Source organism: Chrysochloris asiatica, unplaced genomic scaffold (assembly GCF_000296735.1).
Source record: "Chrysochloris asiatica unplaced genomic scaffold, ChrAsi1.0 scaffold00104, whole genome shotgun sequence".
In the NCBI taxonomy this organism is placed as follows: Eukaryota; Metazoa; Chordata; class Mammalia; order Afrosoricida; family Chrysochloridae; genus Chrysochloris; species Chrysochloris asiatica.
This window is the reverse complement of record NW_006408622.1, coordinates 7696954-7709140: the sequence shown is the minus strand read 5'-3', so window position 1 is coordinate 7709140 and position 12187 is coordinate 7696954. Positions and strand designations below refer to the sequence as shown.

Here is a 12187-nt window from a genome sequence, read left to right as displayed (position 1 = left end):
TTCGACAGGGGCCTGTGGAATGTGGTTGAACTCAGCCCATGTCTTCATTACTTCCTTTCCCCCACTTCCACTCACAAGTAGACCAACATGGTCACCAATGAGCTTACAAGCTTGTTTGTGTGTTCCCTTTGAGTTTCAGTCTTGGAAGGGGAGTTGTCCTGAAGGGACTTGATGGCTTGCCTTGATGGCTCCAGGTGGACAGCTTGCTTGTTCTTGTAATAACCAAGCAATCTGCTGTGTTTTTCTTTTCCTTTTTTCTGCTCGTCTTTCTTTCAAGAAGTATCTTGTTTTCCTCTAGCTGCTCTGGGTTGTCTGCATGTCCTTTCAAGTGGGAATGTCCACCTCAAAAGGTTCTGGATGGGGTTCAGGATTCCCCCTAATACCCTGTACTCTACAAAGGCTCTACAAGAAGCTGATTTCACTGGGCAAGTTCTAGAACCCCTTTTAGATATTCTAGTCAGTTATAGGCTGAAGACAAAGCCCTTCTAGCAAACTGGAAGTTAGATATGAAGCCATCCAAGTTCAAAAGATTTGCAAGACTGTGTCATAGATGATGTGCTTGTCTTACTGTGTTACGTTGGACACACGCCATCAGTCCTTCTGAGAGTCGTCATTGGGTGGTATCTCTCGCCTCCCCCAACCCAGAATAGAAAGGAAGCTGTATGGTGTTACTTTGGTATTCTGAATAAATGTGGCATGTGTGCGTGCACGCACATGCACACACACACACACACACACACACACACACACACACACACACACAAGGCATCTTCAAAAGTTCTTGGAAAAATTCCGTTTTTTCCATGAAGTTTTTTAAAGCCCTCCCCTGTGTGTGTGTGATTATATATACATATATATTGTTGTTAAGTGTCGTTGAGTCAGTTCCAACCCATAATGACACTGTATAGGGTTTCCGAGGAGCAGCTGATGAGTTTGAACCACCAACTTTGCAATCCAGCGCATTAACACACATCACCACACCAGGACTACTGATGTGTGTGTGTGTTTCTACATATACTACATACATATAAGGGAGCGTGGTGACTCTGTGTGCTAAACACTGGACTGCTAATCACAAATTCAGTAGCTTAAGCCCATCAGCGTTCCATGGGAGAAAGATGAGGCTTTCTGTTCCTGCAAAGATGTATAGCCTCAGAAACCCTATACAAGGTCACTGTGATTTGGAGCAGACTCAAGGGCACTTAATAAAGTGAACAATGTGTGTGTGTGTGTGTGTAATGTATATATACAAGTTGTTAGGTACCATTCAGACAGTTCCAACTCATAGTGATCCTTTGTACAACAGAACAAAACACTGCCCCATCCTGTAGCTAGCCTCACAGTGATTCTCACGCTTGAGCCCATTGTTGCAGCCATTGTATCAGTTCATCTCATTGGGGGTCTTAGGGTTTTTCAGTGACTTTCTACTTTATCAAGCATGATCTCCTTGTCCAGGGATTGGCCCCTCCTGATAACATGGCCAGAGTATAAGAGAGAAAATCTTTCCTGCCTCACTTCTGAGGAGCATTCGGGCTGTACTTGTTCCAAGACAGATTTCTTTGTTCTTTTGGCGGTCCACGGGAGAGTTACCATTGTTCACCAGCACCACGGTTCCACGGCATCAGTTCTGTCTTCCTTATTCATGGTCCAGCTTTCACAAGCATATAGGTGATTGAAAATCCCATGGGTTGGGTCAGACGTACCTTACTCCTCCAATCTATTTATCTAAAACACACACACATATATATTTTTTTAACACTTTAAAGAGTTATTTATGAGGGGGCTTCAGTGAGTTAATGGAAAAGTGGAATTAAAAGATAATGGATTTTTTCCATGAATGTTTTGAAGCCCCATCATATGTGTGTGTGTTTGTTGTTGTTGTTGTTAAGTGCTGTTGAGTCAGTTCTGACTCTTAGCAACCCTGTATAGGGTTTCTGAGGAACGGCTGGTGGGCTTGAACTGCTGACCTTGCAGCTCAAACTGACTTTGCAGTCCAGTGTATTAACCCACAGCGCCATACCAGGACTCCATGTGTTGTATATTCCCCGTGCTCCCTGCCCGAGAATTTTTATTTACCTTTCTTTTCTCTTGCCGAGAGAGAGAAAACATATATAGCTTCTCCACCCTAGTACCAGGAGTTTTGAGCTTCTTATTGATTCTCTCTGTGGAAATGAATCCATTTCATTCTATTTGTGGACATTCTTCTCAGAGTTACTGAGAGAACTTGTCTGTAGCCATGCACAGATCATAGAGAAGTATTTAAACATGGTGTTGTTGTTTTAATAAATGTGTGCATGTATGAACTGAAACTCTAATAATAATACGTTCTGACTTATCCTCATATTTTTGGATAATTTCCATGTTTAAACAAAGTATCCCCTCACATCTTTGTAGTCCTGGTGTGGCACTGTGGGTTAATGCACTGGACTACAAAGTCGGTTTGAATCACAAGATCAAGTTCACCAGTCACTCCTTGGAAACCTTATACAGGGTCGCTATGGATTAGAACCAACTCCATGGCACTTTACAACAACAACAACACATCTTCTTTACTTGTCTATACTCTTTTTTTCCTTCAGGAATATGTTATTATGTGCTTCTCTAGAACGGTGATATGGGCAGTTAACTTCTTTAGTTTTTGAATATCTGAAAAGGCCCATTTTCCCTTATATTAGGTAAGTATTTGTTCAGGAATCAAGTTCTGTGTTCAGAAATAAGGGATTTGCTTGGAGCTGAAGGCATGGGAGTTCGGAGTGGGAAAGTGGGTTGTGAAACCTTTGACAGGTTATTTATTCTAAGCTTCAGTTTGCCCATCTGTTAAATGGGTTGGGTTTCCTAGGACGCTGACTCTGAGACTCGGAGATGAGTGGACAGGAAGCATAGAGAGCAGTTCTCGTGGAATCAGTGTCTGCAGGTGGGGAGGGAAGGAGTGGGATTGAGCTGGGAGAGAAGTTGGGCTGCGTGTGGTCACAGGAGGCATCAGCTCTGGCGGGACTGGCTCAGCAGAGCCAGTTGAAGAAAGGGAGCAGGCTGGTCCTTTGTACCCTCCATTGCATGGAGGAGACTAGTGTGGGTGTGGCCTTGGGGTGGGAGACCCTCTTCAGCTGTGGGCATTCTTAGGGAAGCCCTGTGGGTTGTTAACTCTCCTGCTGATGGCCAGGAAGGGGGTGGTTTGGGCAGGGCATTTATGCTGTAGGTTAACGCGTCAGACTGCAAAGCTATTTGATCTGCAAGATCAGTGGTTCAAGCTCACCAGCTGCTGCTCGGAAACCCTATACAGGGTCGCTATGAGTCAAAATGGACTCCATGGCACTTAACAACAACAACAACAACAATACTTACCTGGTGTGGCACTGTAGGATAAGCATTGGACTGTTAGCCATAAGGTCAGTGGTTCAAACCCACCAGCTGCTCCTTGGAAATCCTGTACAGGCTAACTACACAACACACACACACACACACCCTTACCAACTCATGACAACCCCATATGTGTCAGAGTCGAAAGAACTGTGCTCAAGTACATCACCAAGCCTTTCTTCTGAAGGGCCTCTGTATGGATTCAGTGCTCCAACATTTTGGTCAGTGGCCAAGTACTTTATACCATCTAAGAACTTTGTTGCATGGAATAAACCCTCAATGAATGACTATTTAAAATGAAGAGAGGCTGTGTTTGTTTTCTGAGATTTGTGTAACTTTGTGGATGGACCTCCTGTATATATTGGTAAATACCATCTTTGGATGAGAAGTCCATTTAGAGGTCGGGGATTGGGTCATGTGTATGAGGCAGCATCGCAGACTTTGAGTTTGTATAATGGACACATAGTAAGAGCACTTAGAGTGTGCCAGGCGCTGTCCTTGGTGCTAAAAGTGTTAGCTCTCTTAATTCTCAGACTTAAGGAGGCTAACAATGACATTATCTCCACATTAGAAATGAGGAGGCTGAGATATTGAATAAGGGTCTTGCCTAAGGATACACAGGGATTGCAACCCAGGGTCTGCCTCCTTAGCCTGTGCCTGTAATGACCAGCATGGTGGTGGTACCACTTAAATGCCATTGGGCTGAGGCTGACTTATTTGAAAGGATGGCAGTAGAGAACAGATATTTATTTAGCTTATCTATGTAAATTTAATTTAGGGATGGACTTGTTGAAAGGACATGAAACTTAACCAAAGTTAGGCAAATTAACCTGAGTTTATTGTGAGGACCCTTGCTCTCCATCCACCAGAGTCCAGTGTCAGGGGACATGACTGAGTCTTGTAGGGACAGCAGGGTCTACGGGTTGTGTCTTTCATCCCACATAGACGCCCCACTCTCTCTCTCCCCCTGATTCTCTTGTCTGTCCCTAGTCTCCTGTTCTCTCTGCAGACCAGCTGCTTCCACTCTGTGCCCATCCCCCCCCGCCCCCCCCGGCCATCTCAGGCAGCAGGCAGGCCCGGAGTCACCTGGCATCCCTGAGCAACCCAATGGGCAGATGTGTGGGGGTGGGGTTTGAAAGAAGAAGCCCCTTCAGCCAACTGGGAAAGGCCCTGGAAGCTGGGGCTGCTCCGACAGCCTTGCCAGCTAGATTGTGTCCCCACTTGAATAATGAGGAAAGATGAGGTTGTGCAGTGGGTTAAATGTTGGGCTGCCAGAACCGCAAAGTCAGTGGTTCAAACCCATCTGGCTGTCAGTTGTAAAGACTTACAGTCTCAGAAACCCTCTGGGGCAGTTCTGCTCTGTCCTGTAGGATCGATATGAGTCCGAATTGACTCGACGGCAGTGTTTCTCTATTTTTGTGATGGATGAGGAAACGGAATCTCCATGTGGCAGAGTGTGTGTGGCTGTAGAGGTTGGGCTTCTTCCAGCCCAACAGCAGCTTTCTGACAGTGTAAAATAACAGCATGTATGCCCTCGACTGCTGTAAGGTCAGGAACAGAAGTGGCCACTGCCCACTGCAGGGGCTGTCCTCTAAACCACTTAGCACAGCTGCCACTCTTAGGGTTTGGTGGTCCCATGCCACCCTGTATTTGTAGCATGACTGGGCCAGGTATGCAGAGCCTTGGGTTGGACTAAGCGGGGTCCCTGGAGGAATCCGGACAGCCTCTGAGCAAGCCATTAACTTTCTGCTTTGTTTTTCTCTTCTCTGAAGCCGAGTATTTAAGACGGACATGGAGCTGGAAGTTTTACGCTACACCAATAAGATCTCCAGTGAGGCCCACCGGGAGGTAAGTCAGGGACCGACTCTGGCCGGTGCTTGGTGGACGTTGTGTTCTGGCTGAGTTTGGCAAGCAGCTTGCTCTGTGCCAGATGGCAGGGCAGCACCTGGGTGGTCTCACTTCAGATAGACATGGTGATATGTCTCTTTTCTGTGCCCCCGTGGGGTCAGGGACAGGAGAGCATCTGCCCCAGCAGCATGCATGAAGAAATGGGACCCTATTTAGTAGTAGATATGAACCCTCATGAAACATTCCAACAAAAGTCCCAACTTCCACGAGGGATGGGCTTGTCTTCCTGGCATCCCGGTAGTCCCTAATTTTAAAGGATTTTTTGTCCTCAACTGTGAATCAAGTCTACTTACTACTGTCATCTAACTTACTGGTGGTATAGTGAGTTATGCATTGGGCTGTTAACTGTAGGTTCTGCGGTTCAAATCCACGAGCCACTCCGCGGAAGAAATATGAAGCTTTCTGCTCCCATAGAGATTTGCAGCCTCAGAAACTTACACAGGGTCGCTGTGAGTTGGAACTGACTCAGCAGCACACAACAGCATCCGTTTTGATACGTACGGTCACTGTGAGTCAAAATCAACATGACGGCACCCAACAGCAACAGTTTTTGAAACGTTTTTAATGGTGCTTCTGAAACCTTCCTACTTTCCTTGGAAGTGAGAGAAAATAAGGAAATGCCTTTCTTACCAGGTGTTCAGGAGGGCTGGGGAGCCCAGTGAGTGCGTCCTGACCAACAGAGCCGCTTGCGGTCAGCAAACCAACCAGGGCAATTCATGGACAACAGAAGCTCTTATATGAACTCATTTTCTCAGTTTTTTATGAAAGTTTAAAACTCAAAACTCACTGCCACCGAGTCCATTCCTACTCATAGTGACCCTGTATAGGGTTTCCAAGAAAGCCTCATCTAACTCCTGCGGAATAGCTGGTGGGTTCGAACCAACGGCCTTGCGATTAGCAGCCCAGTGCTTATGCTACAGAGCCATCAGAGCTCTTTATGAAAGTCAGACAAAGGAAAACCTTTTGTGATAGTCATTCCAGCTCTCCTAGCAATGAGCATTCCAGCAAGCCCGTCTTGGTTACATTCGTAAGTGTGAGTCTGAGCCAGCGCTGGGCCTGCCGCATTCATCACTCTTCCGATGGAAGTGCTTTGTGGCGGTTTAAATAAACTGTGGGTTTGCAGCCTGAAAAAACGGGTAATTTGTCACATTTCTGCACTACTGTGTGTGCATATCTTTTTTTTTTTTTTTTAAAAAGAGGTTCTCTTGAAAAAGCGGTATCCATTATTTATAAGGCAATACTACTTATCTCCTTAACGCCAATTTCTTTACTTAATGTCCATCCTCCAGGTAATGAAGGCTGTAAAAGTGGGAATGAAGGAATATGAGATGGAAAGGTAAGATGCTGTGTTCTCTGGGTAAAGATTAAAATGTGAAAAAAAAAACACAGTCATTCCTGTTCCCTGAGCAAGTAGCAGATGAAGTGCTGTCGCGTCAGTGCCTAGATGGAGTGGGGACCAGGAGTAGGGTTTGGGGAGCATGAAGCAGGGTGGCTTCTCTTCCTCTCCCTGGCCCTCAGCAGAGTGCTTGATGGGAATGGCCTTTGATGACTTTTGGTGGTGGTTGAGTTCCCCATCATCTCAGCCCTGGACTTTGTTTCTGCAATTTGCAGGACACTTCACCAAATAGCTGCAGTTGGCGGCTCTGAGAGTCCCTAGTGAAACAGCTTGCCATCATTATGTGTAGATACTGCCATGATGTCTGGTGTGCTTGGACCACGTGATGGTTAAGTGGCTCAGCTAGCGCTCTGGAGAGCTCCATTGGTCTTTGGCTCCCATTAGGTCTGCAGTGAGCCCTGCTGGGTGTGGCCCAGACAGCCCCCCAGCCCTGCTTGAGGGTCCCTGACTCAGTATGCTGCAAAGAAGCCATTGAGTGAGATCCCAGAGGCCCCGTGACTCCTCTTCCACCTTGCTCCCAGACGCTCTCACTAGTAACGGCGCCAACTCAAAGCTCCCCTGGGGAGGGGTGCTGAAGAGGCTGCTGTTGCTCCCTCCCTCCTGTACCCCCTTTCGTACCTGGCCTTGTAAGAGCTTGTTTGTTGTTGTGTCTCTCCCACGTTCAGAGCCAAGCCGTCCAGAATGCTGGGTTCCGCCTCCCCCCCACAGCCTTCATGACGTGCCTGCTTGGTCCCTGTGGGCTGCACTGGGCAGTGCATGCGTTTTTGTATTCTATTCCAGTGGTTTGGGGATAGGTGTCTTTTACAAAGTCTCATCCTGGGGTTCTGAAGAGTGAGTCTTCTTCATCCTTCTCTCAGTAAGAGGTTAGAAGGCCTTGAAGGACCCTGGATGATGGAGAGCATGTGACAAGTACTTCCTGAAGGACTCAGCTCTGTCAGTCCCGGCATGGGCGTCATTGTGGTTGGGATGGACGTTCAGATCTGTTTCTGCTGTCACCTCTACTGTGCAGTGTAGAGGCTATGGTCTGGTAGTCCCAGGATCCCTGGCCCTTTTAGGATCTGGGACATTGAAGAGTTCATTGGGCCAGGCTAGGAAGACCCCCCAGAAACATGACCCCCATTGGCTTCTTTCATAGTGATCCATAGCTGATGCCTCAAATAGATAGGAGGGGGCTTCAAATTTTATGGAAAAATAGAATTAGAAGATAATGGAATTTTTCCATGAACTTTTTCAAGCCCCCTAGTATAATCAAGGAGTTGGAGCATAAACAGCTTGTCCCAGCATGGAGACAGGCTATTTACCACACAGGTGTATCCTAAGCTTCAGGGGTCCAGCTCTACGGGCGTGCTCCTGGAAGGAGCCCTGAGCCGCCTTTCTGCCCAGTGCTGTGACCCTGCTGCAGAGGTCTGAGCACACACAGCCTGCCTGTAAACACGTCCCGCCGGCACCCTGCTTCACCCCAGATAATGCAGGTCTTTGCTTCTTTTTAATAACAAATTTCAATTTTTCTATAAACAGCGAATAAATGAGCCCCAATCCCCCGTCAGATGTTCTGGTGTGGCGCTGTGGGTTAATGCGCCAGACTGCAAAGCACTTTGAACTGCAAGGTCGGTGGTTCAAGCTCACCAGCTGCTCCATGGAAACCCTATACAGGGTCATTGTGGATCGGAATCGACTCGATGGCACTCCACAACAACAACAATTCCCCATCATGTGATTGTGGTTTAGTTGTATTGTTATTTTGCTGGAGTCTTTAAAACCCAACCTCAGACACCTTGCCAGTTCACCTGTCAATGCTTGAGTAGGTATTTCAGTTGATGAGGGAAGGTTCTTTTCCCTTTACAAAGTCATTCGGCCGTGATCACACTGAACAAATCTAGCAGAATGCCTTCATTTCACTTAGTCACTAGCTAGTCCATATAGGTCTCACCCTGTTCATTTGGAGGACGTTGATTTGAATTGGGATCCAAGCAAAGTCTACACATGGCATTGTCTCTGGTAGAGGAGACTCTCACTCAGAGAAAGGAGCCTGAGTCAGAGGCCAGAGCAGAGCCCTCAGTGGATCACCTGACTAGAAGTAGCCTTGGGAGAGTGCTGAGTGGCATCTATAAAGTGTTACCTGCCCGGTGTGCTTGTGGTCATGCGCTTAACTATGTGCCTGAATCCAGGATGTATAACAGGACAGCCCTCTGGTCTTTGGGTCCCTGAGAGAGCAGGGCAGGGCCAGTTCTGGGGTGGAACGTGGTAGGGGCTGCTTCGAGGGTAAAGCTCAGCTGAGTCAGCTATGAAGAAGACACCAGATGGCTGTTCCTGAAAGACAGGTGAGTGGGATGACCTTTGCAAGCAGAGGATATCACTGACGATTGATGGCCTGGGGAAATAGGTGATCCTTGAAAGGGATGTTGGGCAGATTGAGAAGGGTGCCCTCCCTGGTTGGCCCTGTAGGCATCTGACGCTTATCTCTGCCTTGAACTCCCACCCCATCCATGGGGCAGGCTTTTTCCATTGCTACCTGCTGATGGTGGTGGTTGTTATGTGCTGTGGAGTCGGTTCTGACTCATAGCGACCCTGTACAGGGTTTCCAAGGCTGTAAATCTTTACAGGAGTAGAAAGCCTCATCTTTCTCCCACGGAACCTCTGGTAGTTTCGAACTGCTGACCATTAGATTAGCAGCCCAACCTGTCACCACTCCTTGTTGCTGCCTGGATCGCTCTGTCATTGTTTCCTGGTTGCTTCTTGGGGGGTTTGGCTCAATGATCTGGAGAGCATCTGAACCGTCAGGTGGGAGGGATGGATGGATGGATGGATGGATTTATGGGAGACAGAAGACAGGTCTTCAGCTTCTTTTCTGCCATCCTTAACGATCCCCTGTACCTTAGAATTCTTTTCTTAACCAGTTGGGGAACAAAAAAGCTCTTCCAAAGCAGATGTTGGGGATTGGCCAGGAGGCATGGCCCTTGTAACTTGGAGCCCGTGACTGATGCTCCGGAAGGTCAGGGGGTCCAGACTGCCCTGCATGGTGACTCACCCTGTTACAAGAAAGTGAGCTGCTGTGTGCGTGTGTGCGTGTGTGCGTGTGTGCGCGTGCACGTACACTCCTGTGTGCATCTACAGGCGCAGTGAACACCCCTAAGACCTGCTGGGCACCTGTCGGGAGGGACTGCTGGGAGGGGAGGTGGACTGGAAGCAGAGTGGGTGACCAGGGATGGCAGGGCTCAGTGCCCTGATACAGTGGCGCTGTGGCTTGAGTGTGATTGGTCCATATAGAGACTCATGGTTACAGAAGAGTAAGTGAGCTGGTAGCATTTACAAGAGCGCCTCTTCCCTTTGTGCTATGCCCGTGAGCACAGTTTCAGAGGAAATGAAGATCATTTTCCACAATTGAGGTATAGTAAATTGTGTTAAGCCAATAAGACATTAACGTGTGGGTAAATCGGACTCTAACAGCATTTGACTGCAGGTCCAATCAGGCAGCCCATTTTGCCGTCTCATATTATTTAATGTTAGTGGCATAACCAGCTTGTAGCCGGCTGGCATGGGGCTGGCAGCTGAATCAATTACCTGCAAACACTAATTTAGAGCATGCTCAATTGGCTGTGTAAGCAGGTCCCGGTTCACATTTGCCACAAGGAGATTAATAACGTGATGTTTTTGACAGTCTGGGACCTTAATTGATAGGATGGATGCTCTCTCTCTCTCCAAGCTCTGAGGGGAGCATATTGGACCCCTCAGAACAGTGTTTGTGGTATATGGGGGTCATTTTAAAGACTTTATTAACCTCTACTTGACTGACTCCTTGGCATACTTTCTTGACCCTGGCCTGGGTTTTCTGGAGACTCCTGAGAAGGCCCAGATTTTTCTGGATCTTTCCACCATAGGCAAGAGCCCACAGCCTTAGTCTCCTGTGTCTTTCTGTCCTTGTTAATGAAGAGCTTGCCCAGCTGTGGGTTGTTTTTTTTTTGTTTTTTTTTTAATGAAAAGCCTGTTGCTTTTTCCTGCCCTTTGGCTGGGTGGAGTGAGGCTCCAATCTGAGTGTCAGATAAGCCCATTTAGTCCAGATTGGGATGGGGAGCACAGCCTGGGTGTCTTCTTCCTGCTGAGAAGTAGAGTCTTCCAACCTGTTTCCCCACAGCTAGTACCTCTAAGCCATGGCTGCTGGGGCAGGGGTTGATTTTACGGCATTTCTCTTCCTCAGGGAATCAGTTGCATAGCCCTTGCTCTGTTCTTGCTATGTAAGGCCAGGTTTTGTTTGTTTCTTTCTTTTTGGGATTAGAAAATTGAACCCCAATGATTTATAGGGAACCCACCTCACTATGTGTTGTGGCACCTGTTAATGGAGGTGGGGCAGAAGGGGGAGGCAGCTGCAGCAGACAGGCTCTTATCAGTGTGCCCCCCACCCGCCATCCCTACCCTTCACAGCTGACCTGTGAGCTCATCCTTATTCTCTGCACTGCCAGCCTCCTGCCACTGATCTGAGGACGGGCTTCTCTACCAAAGCTCCTCAAAGGCGACGGAAACTTATTGGATTAGTGCCCTTGTCTTTTCATCTCCCTGCCCCTCGTGCCTCACTGGAAGCCCTGAAGAAGCCAGCTCAGATGGCAATGCCACTGCTCCCTTCTCTCCGGGGACTCTCCCCACCATGCATGCTGGGCCTGGTGGCCAGACACGGCCAGGGTTGGGACCCTCACTGGTCATGCACAGGATCTGGGTTTACGAAGATGGAAGTGTCTCTCATTTTCCTCCCTCGTGAAGGGGCTAGAGATGTGCAGTTTCTCATGACTTGGGAGGGTTTGGTCTACTCTAATACCCACGGGCCTGGTTCCTGTTTGCCCTCCGCTGACCTGCTCCCATGAAGGGTACTGGACTTTTGTTTGGGACCCTTTGGGCAGATCCGGAGGCAGGCAACTTCTAAGACCTGATTTCCTGGGTAAGAGTGGACACAAGGCTGCCCTTTTGTGGAGCCTGGTCACCTCTGTGGGCAACGCCCCGGGCCCCCCATAGCAGAGGTGTCCCCTCTCATTGGCCATGTTGAGAAATGAGTGCTAGCAGGAAAAGATGGCCAACTGAGAGTCCGAGTCTGGTCATGGGGAAACCCATGCTTTGCCTTGTGTTGGGAGGCAGACTCAGGTGCCCAATGTGGGTTTCCTGTCAGCACTTCCTTGACTGTTGGATATGAGCCATAGCCTACCACAAGAAGGGTCAGGAAACCAATTTTACACCCCTCAAGACAACTTGTGGGTCCAGCACCCTGGCTGGCCACAGCCCTTTCTGAGAGTCAATGCTTTCTTTTTTTAATGTTTTATTGTGAATTATGTGATAGTTTACATGGGAGAACATTAGTTTTACATTCATCCTATTATATATCGTTTCATTGCCATGGTTACAATCCCCTCCATGCATCATCAACCAACCAAAGGGTATACCCTACAAGCCTGCCCCCTGGTGGTCAGCACACAGCCCCTCTCCCTCTCTGTGTCTAAAGTCCCTAACTGCTCCATCTCTCCATCTCTGGTGTCACTGCTTCTC

At 48.1% G+C, this 12187-nt stretch overlaps 1 protein-coding gene across 1 annotated transcript in view; it reads left to right on the top strand.

The window, feature by feature from the left end:
* PEPD (peptidase D) overlaps window positions 1-12187 on the top strand; it is a 143474-nt gene that overhangs the window by 65772 nt on the left and 65515 nt on the right. Inside the window, exons 8-9 of the mRNA XM_006867392.1 lie at window positions 5130-5205; window positions 6555-6601. Coding sequence (XP_006867454.1) covers window positions 5130-5205; window positions 6555-6601 — 123 coding nt within the window. The remainder of the gene's footprint in view (window positions 1-5129; window positions 5206-6554; window positions 6602-12187) is intronic.